Source organism: Pavona decussata, unplaced genomic scaffold, assembly GCF_977016875.1.
Source record: "Pavona decussata unplaced genomic scaffold, jaPavDecu1.1 SCAFFOLD_45, whole genome shotgun sequence".
Classification (NCBI taxonomy): Eukaryota; Metazoa; Cnidaria; class Anthozoa; order Scleractinia; family Agariciidae; genus Pavona; species Pavona decussata.
The window spans coordinates 2,040,779-2,055,805 of record NW_028145467.1 but is presented as its reverse complement, the minus strand read 5'-3'; the positions used below and the strand labels follow the sequence as shown (position 1 = coordinate 2,055,805).

At 38.3% G+C, this 15,027-nt stretch overlaps 2 protein-coding genes across 2 annotated transcripts; one reads left to right on the top strand and one right to left on the bottom strand.

The window, feature by feature from the left end:
* Window positions 1-31: 31 nt before the first annotated feature.
* LOC146482641 (uncharacterized) lies at window positions 32-1,334 on the bottom strand. Its single transcript, XM_085106912.1, has 2 exons — window positions 674-1,334; window positions 32-474 (listed from the first exon to the last, which is right to left on the bottom strand). The coding sequence occupies exons 1-2, from the start codon at window positions 1,332-1,334 to the stop codon at window positions 62-64; spliced, it is 1,074 nt and encodes a 357-aa protein (XP_084963038.1). The 3' UTR covers window positions 32-61.
* Window positions 1,335-9,104: 7,770 nt separating this feature from the next.
* LOC146482640 (uncharacterized) lies at window positions 9,105-11,193 on the top strand. Its single transcript, XM_085106911.1, has 2 exons — window positions 9,105-9,422; window positions 10,371-11,193. Exons 1-2 carry the CDS (start codon window positions 9,137-9,139, stop codon window positions 10,682-10,684), a joined length of 600 nt encoding a protein of 199 aa, XP_084963037.1. The 5' UTR covers window positions 9,105-9,136; the 3' UTR covers window positions 10,685-11,193.
* The last annotated feature ends 3,834 nt before the right edge of the window (window positions 11,194-15,027 follow it).

Genomic DNA, 15,027 nt, shown 5'->3' with positions numbered 1-15,027 from the left:
CATGTAAGAACGTACTAACTTTTAAAGCTTTGAAAATTTGTACACAAATTCACACAGTTTTTCAAATAAAGTAGTCTGCTAGTGTTGGAGGATCAAGGTGAAAGAACTCAGATGTAGCGTTACCGTAAAGACATGTAAGTGCGTTTCTCAGTATAGCACAAACTAGATACATTTTTCCAACACTGCTGAGGCCAATTTTAAGGTTTTTCTTGTAATCTATAAACTTGAAATAGTTCACTATGTCCCCAAACAGCCACTCCACTGCAACTCTCACTTCACTCATGGAGGTGTTGAATGCTTGCATGTCAGCCGTCAAGATAGCATTTCTGTATGGCACTTGAAGTTGCACTCTTAGAGGATATGCTGGATCTCCGTAGATACACATGGGTTGACCGAGGGGAGATACAGCATGTAGCTGCAACTGATGAAGCAACCCAGAGTCTGCAAGCATCCCAGCATCATGCTTTCGGCCCTCTGAAAACAAAAGTTGATAAGATAATTGTCTCTAAAAAAAAAAAAGGAAACTAATAACTTTCCCGGCAATTTATATTTTTCTATGTACGTTACCGTCGAAAATCAAACCTCGGCTCATATAATAGCTCTCCGATAGGAATTTTTTGCGGAAAATGCAGCTTTTCTTTGATGATAAATCGTATTAAAACAAGATACTCACCCACGGGTCCATACATGTTGGCAATCAGACCGTTTGGAAGAGCCACAGACTGAACCTTCAAACCATGCACGCGTTTATGCCCGTTGTATACAATTCGCTGATGTTCTCCTGGTCGGCTAATTGGCCTCACAGTGCCATCTATGAAGCCAAAACAATTATCAAGGGCCGCTCCCTTTACGTGGATTGCATTTGCGTATTCTTGAAGTTGCGCTGGCTGTAAAATAGTGGGATTCCATTGCATGATTCGGTGGCTGTGATTGTTGTAAATGTAATCTATCACCTCGTTGGTAATCATGCTTAGTACCGGTGTGGGTCTTCCAAAGCGCGCTATCATATCCGAGTATCGACATGGGTAAGCAAGTCTCCTCAGAAGCATGCAAAGGCCTTCCATACCATCGCTGATGGAACGCTGTCGGCACTTGAACACATCTGGAATCTGTAGGGCTTCAGCTAAAGAAGGCAGGTCATGTTTATTTACTCTAAACTCGGCAACACACTCTGAATTCTCCATCTCATCCAAGTCAAATGTAAATTCGTCGTACTGCAAATCAAGGTTTTTGGAACGGTTCAGATCACAAAGAAGTAAATACTCGTCTTCTGAAATCAAATCATCGCACAGCGCCGCCGTTAACAAGTTTCTCGCATCCCTAAAAAAGGCCATAGTGAAGCGAAACCTGACCGACGCGACCTCTGCTTGCTTAAGTTTAAACTTTGCGCGCCAAAGGACGGCGCGCTAGCCCCATTCCCCCTCGTCATGGGTTGCCGTCCTCGTGCTCGCCGTCCAGGGTTGCTTAAGGTCCCTATTTATCGGCCGGTGAATGACACGATCTGGACTTGGAAATCACAAAATGTTTTAGTAAATTCACAGGCTCGCACACTTTTTAGATTAGTGTAGATGAAAAGTTCTCCTGGGATTTTTTCTGATTAAAAGTGGTATTCTCAGTACTATTTATGTATTTCGGCTGATTGCTCCTCCGTTAACACCCCAAACATGCAGTCGCCAAGTTGTTGACAGGCTGTAAGCTAGAAAACAAGTTCCCGTTAAGTACGATAAACTTTAAAACTAGATTCCACAGGTACTCTTATATAAAAAGAATGGTTGATATCTAGACGAGCAATTATAAAAAAGATGGCATTAACCTTTTTCAATTTTGGGTTACGTCTGTATTTACAAACTCCAGTTAGAAGTATGCTTTACATGGATATAGAAAAACAAATGTCAGGCTTCCTTGTAGTAGCCAGCCAGGCTTTTTGAGCCTGGTTGATTAACCTCAATCCCTTCGTAACTTCAAGGCGTGAGACATAGCGGGTGTATAGTATATCCCAAACTGTTTCCTTTGAGGTTCACATAGTGGACTGATGACGTCGCATCACGTGAGAATTGTGGCAGTTGTTCTTTACAGCTGCCAAATTAAATCCGCCATCTTGGATTTCTTTATTTTAAATTTATAACTGCAGAAATCCATTCCAATTGGTTCAATATTTACCAAAACTAATGTAGATGAGAATCAAAATGGTGTTAAAATGTTAGAAAGGATAAACTTAAAAAAAAGTTGAAAATATACACGCTGACGAAGTCTTACTGCCATGGAAACATTAAGAGCTACTGACCGTAAATATCAAAAATCCCACGACAAAGAGGAAATTTCAGATTTCATTTTATTTCACCTAAATGTTCCCTTTGGTGAACTATTTTCAAAAATCACAATTAAAAGTTCCACCGCTCATTCCTTTTTCTAAAAATTAGGAAAGTTGAATTTACGGATTCACGCCCGATTCAGCCCCCCGGAAAAACGAGAAAATCATGCATCTTTAGCAGCCTCGCACACGGCAACGATAACTATTCCCGTTTTTCTATCTCGGCGACAAGTAAATCTTTCTATTATCTCTCGTTTAGTGTAAAAATGAAGTCGCAAGTCATATTTTTAATGCGCTCTCGAAGTGCCTTTTTTGGCCCGCTAAAAGCGAAGCATCCAGAAGAAATAGTGTGCAGGGTATTTTGACTAGTTCGATGGCCCGCTGTCACGATTACCGTCACGCAAATCACATAACTAAAACAATCCACTCATCTAAAGTAAACGTTTTTTTGCTCTCAACGACAAATCTCGAAGGCAGGTATTTAATATTTCAGTTCCTTTACAATACCACGTCATTATTTCAAATTTTGAAAGTAATAAATATTAGAAACCGATCCACCGTGGGACTCGATCTACATGATAAATTTTGCCGACATATTTTAAGCGCCCGTCACAAACGTTGATATCGCACTATACAAACTTCCTGTCAAATCTCACCAAATTAACTATTATACTCTTGCTATCTACATCAAAAAAATATTTCAAAAGATAAATGGCTCATCTTCAAGACATCTACTAGCTTTCTGTGTCGATTTATAGAGTTGAAACACAACAACAACGTATTCACATACCGCACAGGCAATCACGGGTTAATTAAAATTTTTTTAAATTTATCCGAAAATACAAAAAGAGCTTTGTACTCTACGTGCTGTAATTAGTATTTGTTTTATCTACTCAATGACAGAGGGCTTACCTCACTTTCTTAACTGTTTGACTGTTAAGTTATATTATACAGCGACAAGATTATTTGCATTTCTACTAAAGAATATACTATCCATAATCGAATCCTGAAGGAACTATAATTATAGAACAGGAATACTCTGACTGATTGTCTCACCACTAAACAGGAACGGATTCGTTTCCTTTGGTCGATTTTATAACTCTTGCACCCCATTCAACACTGCTGAAAATCCGTTAGTTATGCTTATCTGCAGGTTAAGTCAGCACGGTCGTTTTCATCTGATGCCGTTTGTGATTAGCGTGACACAAAGATCACTTCCGGTAGCTAACTTTCCTTCCACCAGTGAACTAAACCCTAACTGAAAAATCATTTTTTAGTTAAAATTCCACGTATCTGTTATTTTATCTTTAATTTTGATCTTTTGTTCTCTTTTTTCCCTTTAATTAAGTAAAGTAAAGTGGTGGTTGTGTGGGAGGGGGGGAGGGTGGGGCGAGGCGGGGTTGGCTAGGGTATGGTGGAGCACTGCTTTTTTTGCAGTTGCTTGTCGAAAATTGTCGGCTTTGTTTTGTTATTTTATTGGCTTTTGTTTGTTCTTTTGTTATTGGAGAATTTAGGGCACAAAATTGAGTAACAATTCGATTGGAAGGGGATGGGGGTCATAGTTGTGGGCAGATTTGGCAATTGGTCTTGAATGAGAAAATGTATCTCGTTTTAGCAAGTCATGAACAGCTCAGGAGCCAAGGAACAGTGAAATAAAATAAACCTTTGTTTAGTTGAGTACTTAGTAACTTCTTAAAGTTTATAGTAGCTTTTCAAGGTTTTAAAGAAAAAATCAAAAAATCATACAAGATTTTGGAGCAACTTATGAACAACGTTTTTAGTAATTTCGAGCATCTGTTTTAAACTGACCGATTCTTGTGATGGTCTCCAATTCTTGATTAAATGGAAACCTTTTAAAAAACTCAGTCTCTATTTGAACTCAAAAATTTTATTATGGAAGCGGTCGGAACGGGGAATGGGGGGTGTTGGTGGTGGGTATTTATGTATTGATTACTTTCAAGACCGCAAATATCCGAAAGTGGTACGTAGCTAAGGAAATGATGCGTCTGGTGTTCCGAATGGGAAACTTCTCTTTAAAACTTCGGAATTTCTCACAGCGCAGCAAACCAGTTCCTTCTTTTCGCGTCTTGCTTGCGACAAAAACCCGCGAGGGTATAAATATCATCCCGTGGATGGAAACATCCAGAAACCTCAAGAAGAAGCAAATAGAGCGTTACGTGACGAGACACAGAACGGCTGCGAGGACCGGCAAGAGATACTTTCACGGCTCTTGCTTGAACAACCATAGAAAATGACCAGGGTAGTATCTGCGCCATGGTGAAGAACGGCATAGGGCTGGAACTGACTTGGAAATCTTCAGTTACGTATCAAAGAACTTCGAACTAGAGACTTCAATACGAAACTCGGAAAGAAACTCAAAATTCTTCCATAAATAAGGGCCAATAAGAAGAAACACCCGCTTATATTCCCCCCTCCAACTTAGTTCCCATTACTTCCGTTTACTGAGCTCGTAATTAAAGGAACAAAAAAAGAGAACAGGAGATCAAAATGAAAGATAAAATAACAGGTACGACATCATGCGTGGATTTTTAAACTCAAAAAACTGTTTTTCAGTTAGGGTTTAGTTCACTGGTGGAAGGAAACTTAGCTTAGTTTAGTTGTATTCCCCCGCGCTACCGGAAGTGATCTTTGTGTCACGCTAATCACAACGGCATCAAATGAAAACGACCGTGCCATGTGCTGATTTACCCTGCAGATAAGCATAACTAACGGATTTTCAGCAGTGTTGAATGGGGTTCAAGAGTCATAAAACCGACCAAAGGAAACGAATACGTTCCTGTTTAGTGGTGAGACAATCAGTCAGAGTATTCCTGTTCTATAATTATAGTTCCTTCAGGATTCGATTATGGATAGTATATTCTTAGTAGAAATGCAAATAATCTTGTCGCTTTATAATATAACTTTACAGTCAAACAGTTAAGAAAGTGAGGTAAGCCCTCTGTCATTGAGTAGATAAAACAAATACTAATTACAGCACGTAGAGTACAAAGCTCTTTTTGTATTTTCGGATAAATTTAAAAAAATTTTAATTAACCCGTGATTGCCTGTGCGGTATGTGAATACGTTGTTGTTGTGTTTCAACTCTATAAATCGACACAGAAAGCTAGTAGATGTCTTGAAGATGAGCCATTTATCTTTTATAATATTTTTTTGATGTAGATAGCAAGAGTATAATAGTTAATTTGGTGAGATTTGACAGGAAGTTTGTATAGTGCGATATCAACGTTTGTGACGGGCGCTTAAAATATGTCGGCAAAATTTATCATATAGATCGAGTCCCACGGTGGAGCGGTTTCTAATATTTATTACTTTCAAAATTTGAAATAATGACGTGGTATTGTAAAGGAACTGAAATATTAAATACCTGCCTTCGAGATTTGTCGTTGAGAGCAAAAAAACGTTTACTTTAGATGAGTGGATTGTTTTAGTTATGTGATTTGCGTGACGGTAATCGTGACAGCGGGCCATCGAACTAGTCAAAATACCCTGCACACTATTTCTTCTGGATGCTTCGCTTTCAGCGGGCCAAAAAAGGCACTTCGAGAGCATGAAAAGGAAGGATTAAGGTTAGACTTCACCTATAGATTTGCTCCAGAAAACATATGCCGGCACAGATATAGGCCTCTGAAATCGGCCCTAATTTCAATTCGAAATCTAACCCTCGAAGGTCGCCGTCTTTAACAAGTGAATTAGCACATTAAAAATATGACTTGCGACTTCATTTTTACACTAAACGAGAGATAATAGAAAGATTTACTTGTCGCCGAGATAGAAAAACGGGAATAGTTATCGTTGCTGTGTGCGAGGCTGCTAAAGATGCACGATTTTCGCGTTTTTCCAGGGGGCTGAATCGGGCGTGAATCCGTAAATTCAACTCTTCTAATTTTTAGAAAAAGGAAAGAGCGGTGGAACTTTTAATTGTAATTTTTGAAAATAGTTCACCAAAGGGAACATTTAGGTGAAATAAAATGAAATCTGAAATTTCCTCTTTGTCGTGGGATTTTTGATATTTACAGTCAGTAGCTTTAAGTCACGTGAGCTATCAATTGTTCTACCAAATTGTTGTCAGATAAAGTACTTCGATAAATAAAATGTAAATAACGAGCAAGTTAAGTGCTGGCACTTTGTCAGTTAATCAGTTTTATATTAGTTTTGTAATACAATGGTCCGTTATTTAAGGTTAAATGAATGCTTCTGTGCTTTGTCAAAACTCCAAAAACTCATGTCGAGTCCGAGACCGTTTTCACGTGCACAATGTTCATTATGAGAAAGGCGATTTTAATAACTTTGACACTAGGGCTCTGGCGATTTCACAATGTGGAGAACCACATGTGATAATTTAAAGTTAAAACTACCGATCCCAAACGGGTCAAAAAAAAAAAAAAAAAAAAAAAAAAACTCGTTGGGAGTTTTGCGAAATGGACTGGCCTGCCAGATTCACAGCCAGGCTTAGATCGTTTTCACTCACGTGACCAAATCCTTTACTACTGTTGCTACGTCGCCATATCGGTGGACCAGAATTGTAAACAAAGCGCCCTTTTCCTGTGAATATGAGTGATTTTGAAGATGTTTTTGTGCCTGATCGTGGGTTCTGCATTAAAGGTGGACGGATTGTTTTTGGTAAGAGTGCCATCGATTGTAACAAATTAATCAAGGAGAAGGCACTAGAAATTATCCAAAGAAAGACCATCGTAGTTAGCAGGGATGACCTGGTATTAAATAAAATTTTAAAAACGATTAAATGTGTAAAAAACACTTTGTTTCTAGAAGGACCGTCAGAAGTTGGGTTAAATTCAACGTTGACTGGGTGCGAACTTTGAATTAGTCTGGGCAAGAAGGTTGATAATACAGATGAGAAGAAGCAACGAAAAGAAGCGAGAGAGCGAGGGAACGTGAACGCTGAAACGTGCCTTTGCTGAAAGAGAGAATTGATTCCATCGAGACACTCTCTGATCACAAGTAAAATCAGTTTGGAAGGTGACACAACTCCAACTCACTTTTTGCCGCTTTCCTCGCGGTTTTTCAACTAATTTAGCTTTTTGTATAGTTGTAGCACGCAGGTTAAGATGAAGATCTGGTGGATTTTGGTCGTGTTTAATTGTCGCATTTTGATCTCACAGGTCATTTCGTCGTTATGTGTTCTGTGATTTTTGCCTGTTTATTTGACCTGCTGTTATCTCTGTTTAGTAACTGTTGTTCTTATGCCCTTAGAGGTCTACTGCTAGGTTTGTTTTGCTTGTTTCAACGCGTCTGGTCATAGTTCAGCCTCTCTTTTCAGAAAAGAGCACTAGTCATATGCGCACAAGACTTTGTTGGACCAACTTTGCAGACAGAACTGTTCATTCGATTCTATGTCTGTGATAACCCAAATAGTAGTATCGAAGAGTCAGGGCTTATATGGTCTCGGTTACCCGACTCTCCCACCGAGTTACCCTGCTGGCCGAGCTAACTTTTCACTCATTTCTTTGAAAAATTCAACCAACCTTCTACAGTAGAATCTCAGGGGGCGAGACAACTCGGGTGGGCGAGTTGTCTCGCCTCGATCAGCAGGTAGGATAACCCTGTCAGGCGGGAAAACTTTTTCTCATATAAACACTTCGGCTCGCCTACCCGAGACGAGACGGCTCACGTTGTTTCCGGAGCCCATGTGTTTTAGGTTAGCGGAGACCAATTATGCCAAAAACAATGGCGTCCAAAGGGAAATGATCTGTCATACCTGGTTTCTACCAGTACGACCGAGCCTTTCTTGGCGCAGTGCGTTTTCGTTTCCTCTGGCTCGGCAGACATATTTATTATGTCTCGTGGTTTGAGCTATTAGCATTTCTTTTTGAGACTTCAGTTGCAAAAGTAGCCCAATGAAAATATCAACAGCCATCGACAATACTGTGGTCAGACTTGAAAGTAAACACGCAATATTGATTGCCAATCCTTTCCTTCGTTCCGACATTTTGCCGCCGCTGTTAGGAGAAATGAGGCCGCGATCACCCGAGGGAGCGGCGGAAATCGAGCCTATAACCCGCCTAGCTGTCCCGAGAGACTGGTGTGCTGGAGGGAACAGTGATGTTACAACTCACAATTCCATATAAGCGCTCCGTAAAGTTTTCTCGAGGGGAAGGGCTGTCTCGGGTACCCGAGACCATAACAACAGGGCCTCATTCATGCGCAAAAACACTCGAAAACATTCTGAATATGATTCATCGAAGTCGTGGCAACATCGACTTTAGCAAACTATCCGTTGGCTTTTATCATGAGGAAAAGTGAGGTATTGTCCCACAAAAACTGCGTTAAAACATTTTAAACAAATTGTCTTACTTGGAGTCTTATGGCTTTGATATTTAGGTTGGCTTACAAAAATGTATGACTTCATTAAAGGAATACCTTCACGTTTGACTCAAAGACTGGTATGAATACAATTTCGTCTCAATATCAAGAGCTCTGATATATTATTGTGTTAGGTTTTCTGCTCATCACCGTTATGTGAATGATACTAGTCAAGAAAGATATCAATTGGTTAAGGAATTATTTCAGCTATTTTTAAGAGACCCATAAACACTTAAAACGTGCAGATATACTTCAACGTCTGGAGACTGAATAACAATTGTATGCTCAAACTTGTGTAAGCAAATAGGTATTTCCTCACGCGAAGCTCTCCAGTTTTCTATTTTTAAGCAAGCATGTTCTACTATAGATCATCATAGGTGAAAACATTCAATATAATGGATATTTCAAGGAGCATGCGCTTGTTAATCGAGAAGAAAAGTCATGCTTTCTTTGTGAACTGAACAACACAGCAAACCAGAAATTATGTTGAGGGCAGGGCTGTTTTCATTAGCTTTCTGCTCTACTCTTTTCTTTGTGGCTTGCAACTGTAAGGCTTTCTCACAAGAAACGCAAACGGTGCTCAGAGATATTCAAGCAGAAAAGTTGGAGGAAAATGGTTTGATTGTAGTGAATAATGATGACGAAACCGAAAGGGCAGCTAAGCATAGCGCAGATGCCGAAGACGAAAGCGATGCTGATGCAGAAGACTCTGAAGACGAAGCCTGGGGGAACATGGCGGAATTAGAAGATGAAACCACGCAGTTTGAAGGTACATATAGACTACCATCAAGTAAACAACACCCGTTTTCATTCACTAACGACAAGACAAATATCTATATATGGTATTAACCTTTCGCTTTGGGCGGTTTGTTTAAGGTAGAAGGACTGAATTAAGGTCAGTGGTGGGTATCATAGTGGGAAAGCTAGAGTAGAATTCAACACAAAAACAAAGTATGAAGACTTTCCTTGAGTCCAAAGTTGGTTGCTTTGAATCTTTTTCTTAAAATTAATAATAACTGCGACGAAACCAAACACATATCGTTATGTGGGGCGCGAAAGGGTAGACTATATTTGAGCCATTTCGGGCAGAAGTAAGATATAGATTGTAAACATACATTTTTCTAAAAAAGTCGGAAAACGGGTCTAGATTTTATACGCAGGTTTTAATTTGTCTTCATGAAGTCCCCCCATTGTTTTTGAGTCGCTTCGTCGCTTTAGGCCGCAAATCGAAAAAGAAAGAAATTATATGAACGAAAATACCATTCTCTGCATTCAAAGCGTTGCTGCAGTTAGCTACAACACTGACAACGCATCTATCTGGCGTTTTAGACCGTTCGACAAACACCGCTTTCGCTCTAAGTTTCTCCTTCGAGTCTCAAACAATGTTTTCCCTGTTTTACGTCACAGACCACAACTAGACCCATTCTCCTAAATTCTCCACCGAGAACCAAAGTGGCATCCTGTGGCCGAAATATTTTCGTCAAAATGATCAGAAATAAAGGGACTTTTATTTTGATTGAAGCAAAATTTAGGAGTTAGGGGCACTTAAAGTTGCGAACTTAAACTAGCGAGAAGAGCCAGGTGAAGAGTATTGTTTTTATTGAGACAAATTATCCTGATAGTTTTTGACACAAGCCTTGGATCCAGGCATAAATCGGCGCATAAATAAAGTCGCTGTGATGTAATGAAATAAGAAGGGGTATTTTTGTTTGAACAGAACAAAAAGATTTGTTGAAAAGTGAAGATCCTCAGAGACGACGAGACAGGCGTCGCAGAAGGCGCAGAGGACGAAGCAGACGTTCCCAGAGACGTCGTCGATGCCTTAGAAATAAACCAATTAGGAGACGACTAGGCAGGAGTCGCAGGAGACGTAGAAGAGGCAGACGTTCTCAAGTATATATAATTAGACCTAGTAGGATACCTCGACGAAGAAGGCGATCAAAAGGACGAGGAAGACATGGAAGAGGGCTAAGAGAACGGTGGCAACGAAGAAGGGGCCGTGGACTCTGGAGACTCCTAGGATGGTGGTAACCGACAATAATCTCGATATTGCCAAGATGCAGAGGAACACTTCTTAGCCCATTCGCGCATCATTGCTGCAGAAACGAGAGACAAAATATCATTGTGCCACGGATTCGTTCTTGCCCTACCACCGGGCCAACAGCCAGAGCTACCGCCGTCCCTACCGGCAGGCCGCCGAGCCTAATGGTGGCCGGTCGACTACGGGACGTACTGTCCTACCCACTGACGCTCCTACCACCAAAGTCCTTTGAAGATAAGCAACTCTAAGATGCATTTTTTCCCTGAGTCTGACTCACAAATAACTCTTACTTAAGCGGGTATTTAAATTCATATAATGACCAGTCCCAGTGGGCTTAATACCTCATTTGATAGCTAAAATTACTGCACCGGTATCGCAGAGGTCATAAGTTCGAATCCCCTTCAAGCCTGAATATTTTCAGGTTTTCTTTTCGAAGCCAAGCCAGGCCTTTTTTAACTAAGCGATTGCGTAACTTCACGGGCATAAAGGCTTGAGACCCACAAAGTGGACTGATGACGTCAAGTCACGTGAGAAATTTTGCGTAATTTAATCTTTATAGCAGCCATCCAATCTCGTATCGAGGGTCCTCAGTTTGTTTGGCCAGCGTTTGCTCGCCAGGAGAGACTCGAAGAAAGACAGTAGTTATCCAGACGAGGACTGTGATTGGAGAACGAAACAATAGGTTATTGGTTTGGAACAATGGATCCTCCGCAGAAAACAATGGGAGCTACAGTTCTAAGGGACCAATGAAAATAGAGGTCTGGAAGAGGTACTGTACTATCCAGAGACTCTCCGTAACGGCTTGCATTGTTTTACCACACAAATATTGCGGTAATAAAATTCCAGTAACTCAGAGTCTCTCTTGGTGACCAACCACTGGCCAAAGAGCCTGAGGACTTTGGGTACGAGATTAGCAACCACCTTATAATAGTAATAATAATAATAATAATAATAATAATAATAATAATAATAATAATAATAATAATAATGATAATGAGAATAATAATAATAATGAGAATAATAATAATAATAATAATAATAATAATAATGATAATAATAATAATAATAATAATAATAATAATATAAACAATAATAATAATAATAAAAATAATAATTATAATAAAAATAATAATAATAATAATGATAATGAGAATAATACTACTACTACTACTAATAATAATAATAATCGCTTGAGAAATGTTATACACGCATCCTCCTTCCTCTGGCACAGCAAAATTAAGCCTGACTTCTTCTGAAATCCATCTTGGATTTCTCGATATCTCTAAACACGTAGCAATCCGTCCAAATTAGCTCCAAAAGTATCAAAATTAATAAACAAGAATCAAAATCACAAAAATATATAGAAGTAAAGGATAACACTTAAAATTTCTCATAAAGAGCTAAAAAAATCCAAATTAATTTGAAAATAACCAGGCTGTCAAAATGTTGCTGCCATGGAAACATTAAGTCACTTGAGCAATCAATTATTATAGTAAACTATAGTCAGATAAAATTTGTTGTGTTTACTTTTGAAAAAATATATATAAATTTAAAATCAACGCAGGCACTGTCGTAAATCAAAAATAGATGAGAATAGATCCAACTTAATACAAGTTAATTCAATGTTATTCATATTTAGTCCAGATGTAATTGTCTGTGGCTTCGTGGCTTAAGGTCAAATGCGTGCTTCTGTGCTTTGTCAAACTCCAAAAACATTTTGAATCCAAAAGCGTTTACACGTGCACAATGTTTATTATCAGAAATCCGATTTCCATAATTCTGAGACTAGAATCGAACTTTGGCAATTTCAAAAAGTTAAGAACCACAATTCAATTCAATTCAATTCAATTCAACTCAATGCAGTAAAATTCGATTAACTTAATTTAACTTCTTTTGACTATTTACGAAAGGATAATGTAACAAACTAAAAAATATATCTACTCTGACATGGGTAAATGTAAATTAAAGAAAAGATGAACTTAAAAATTTGTCAAGAAGTTTGGAAAATCTAAATAACTGTAAGGCTAATCGAGTGGATAGCCCATACTGGGTTGATTTGTGGTGAAAACAGCCGACCCCAATCGATATAGAAGAGTGGAATTGTTGCTCGGGTCCGAGAACTTGTCGGGAGTTTTTCAAAATGGATCCTTAGTTTCTCAGCCAGGTATATTATATTTTCAACACAGCTTGGCTGTGTTGTCAGTGTTCGTGTTTGCAAAGTAAGGTATTCGTTGCTTGTCTGCTATCGACTTCAAGGAAGTTTACAAATGACTGGAATCTCTCGCAAGTAAAGTCAAAGAGGTTGCTGGTTATTTCTGGAAGGAAGTGTCTCCGTTGTTATGTCAGAAATGGGCTTGCGAAAACTCATTGCACCATCCAGGGAACATTTTTTCATACTTAACTCAAATACTGGTGTTAATGACTTTATTCTTACTATCAATTGCAAGAATCCAAAGACAAGTGTTTTGGCATTATTATCGTCAGCATGATATTTCAGTCATATTTCGGTCAACAATGTTGTTTGCCATATTGCCTTTGGTTCCGGCATTTGACGATATCAACACTATCAAGGAGATAAAAAGAAGTTAAAAATAAACTAATGTAAATACTCTATTTATTGGGTGACCTGCATCGTTTTTAACGTCTTACATGGTTGGTCGAGAGGACAGAAGAACGAACAACAGAACAATGCTCCCAGCCCTAAAAAACCGTGCTACAGCTACAGGTTATCAGCCGGTCAAGTGAAATTAGAGTTTTTGAAAGGTGCTGATCTGCTGCAATTCATCGCAATATATATTTTTTCTAAACTTAGCCAAATGTGTTAAACTACTGGCTCAATATTTTCAACGAATTAAAAGTATAAGACCTTTAAATTCCTACTGGTTGTTCATAAGATAGAAAAGTAACTTTGCTGTGTGCCAAAGTTTTTTGTCTGAATTTTTGAGGATATATATTTTATTTTTCATACATTTTACAAACCCCAAAATTTGTAAATTTTCTCATTCAGAGCAATATCTCACCTTGTTCAGGCATTTAATTTATTTATCATTGATTAAGCAGAAAACAATGGGAGCTACAGTACTAAGGGACCAATAAAAATAAAGCCCTGGAAGAGGTACTCTTCTATCCAGAGACTTTGGAGAACTCGAAAAAAAAAGTTTTTTTTTTTTGATTGGCTTCCCCGTAACAGCTTGCATTGTTTAACCACACAAATACTACGGTAATAAAATTTCAGTAACTCAGAGTCTCTGTTTTTGACCGACCGCTGGCCAAAGAGCCTGAGGACTTTGGGTACGAGATTAGCAGCCACCTTATAATAATAATAATAATAATAATAATAATAATAATAATAATAATAATAATAATAATAATAATAATAATAATCGTTTATTCAACCTTTTTGCGGCATTAACTGAATTACAAGGCGGGTCATTCATTACATCCAAATATCTCGGAATTATGACACATAAATATAACTGTTAATGTTAACACATATCGCATTTCGCTATTTTAAACGAGATTCTGGTATTTGATTGTGCAAAAAATTCCAAATCTGTTAGTTCTTGCGTAGGCAGCCACCAAAACAGATTCTCCTGTTCTAAGCTCTAAACTTTACTTGAGAAATGTTATACACGCATCCTCCCTCCTCTGGCACGGCAAAATTAAGCCTGACTTCTTCTGAAATCCATCTTGGATTTCTCGATATCTCTAAACACCTAGCAATGCGTCCAAATTAGCTCCAAATGTATCAATATTAATAAACAAGAATCAAAATCGCGAAAAACATATAGAAGTAAAGGATAACACTTAAAATTTCTCATAAAGAGGTTAAAAAAAATCCAAATTAATTTGAAAACAACCAGGCTGTCAAAATGTTGCTGCCATGGAAACATTAGGTCACATGAGCAATCAATTATTAAAGTAAACTATAGTCAGATAAAATTTGTTGTGTTTACTTTTGAAAAAATATATATAAATATTCAAAATCAACGCGGGCACTGTCGTAAATCAAAAATAGATGAGAATAGATCCAACTTAATACAAGTTAATTCAATGTTATTCATATTTAGTCCAGATGTAATTGTCTGTGGCTTCGTGGCTTAAGGTCAAATGCATGCTTCTGTGCTTTGTCAAACTCCAAAAACATTTTGGGTCCAAAAGCGTTTACACGTGCACAATGTTTATTATCAGAAATCTGATTTCCATAATTCTGAGACTAGAATCGAACTTTGGCAATTTCAAAAAGTTAAGAACCACAATTCAATTCAATTCAACTCAATGCAATTCAATTCGAGTAACTTTATTTAATTTCTTTTGACTATTTACGAAAGGA

Bases quoted from the DNA above. Each gene is read 5' to 3' on its own strand.
- LOC146482641 (XM_085106912.1), bottom strand. From the start codon at position 1,334: ATGGCCTTTTTTAGGGATGCGAGAAACTTGTTAACGGCGGCGCTGTGC. The intron at 475-673 runs GTGAGTATCTTG...TTTTGTTTTCAG, and splicing joins CAACATGTATGGACCCGTGG to AGGGCCGAAAGCATGATGCT.
- LOC146482640 (XM_085106911.1), top strand. From the start codon at position 9,137: ATGTTGAGGGCAGGGCTGTTTTCATTAGCTTTCTGCTCTACTCTTTTC. The intron at 9,423-10,370 runs GTACATATAGAC...TTGTTTGAACAG, and splicing joins TGAAACCACGCAGTTTGAAG to AACAAAAAGATTTGTTGAAA.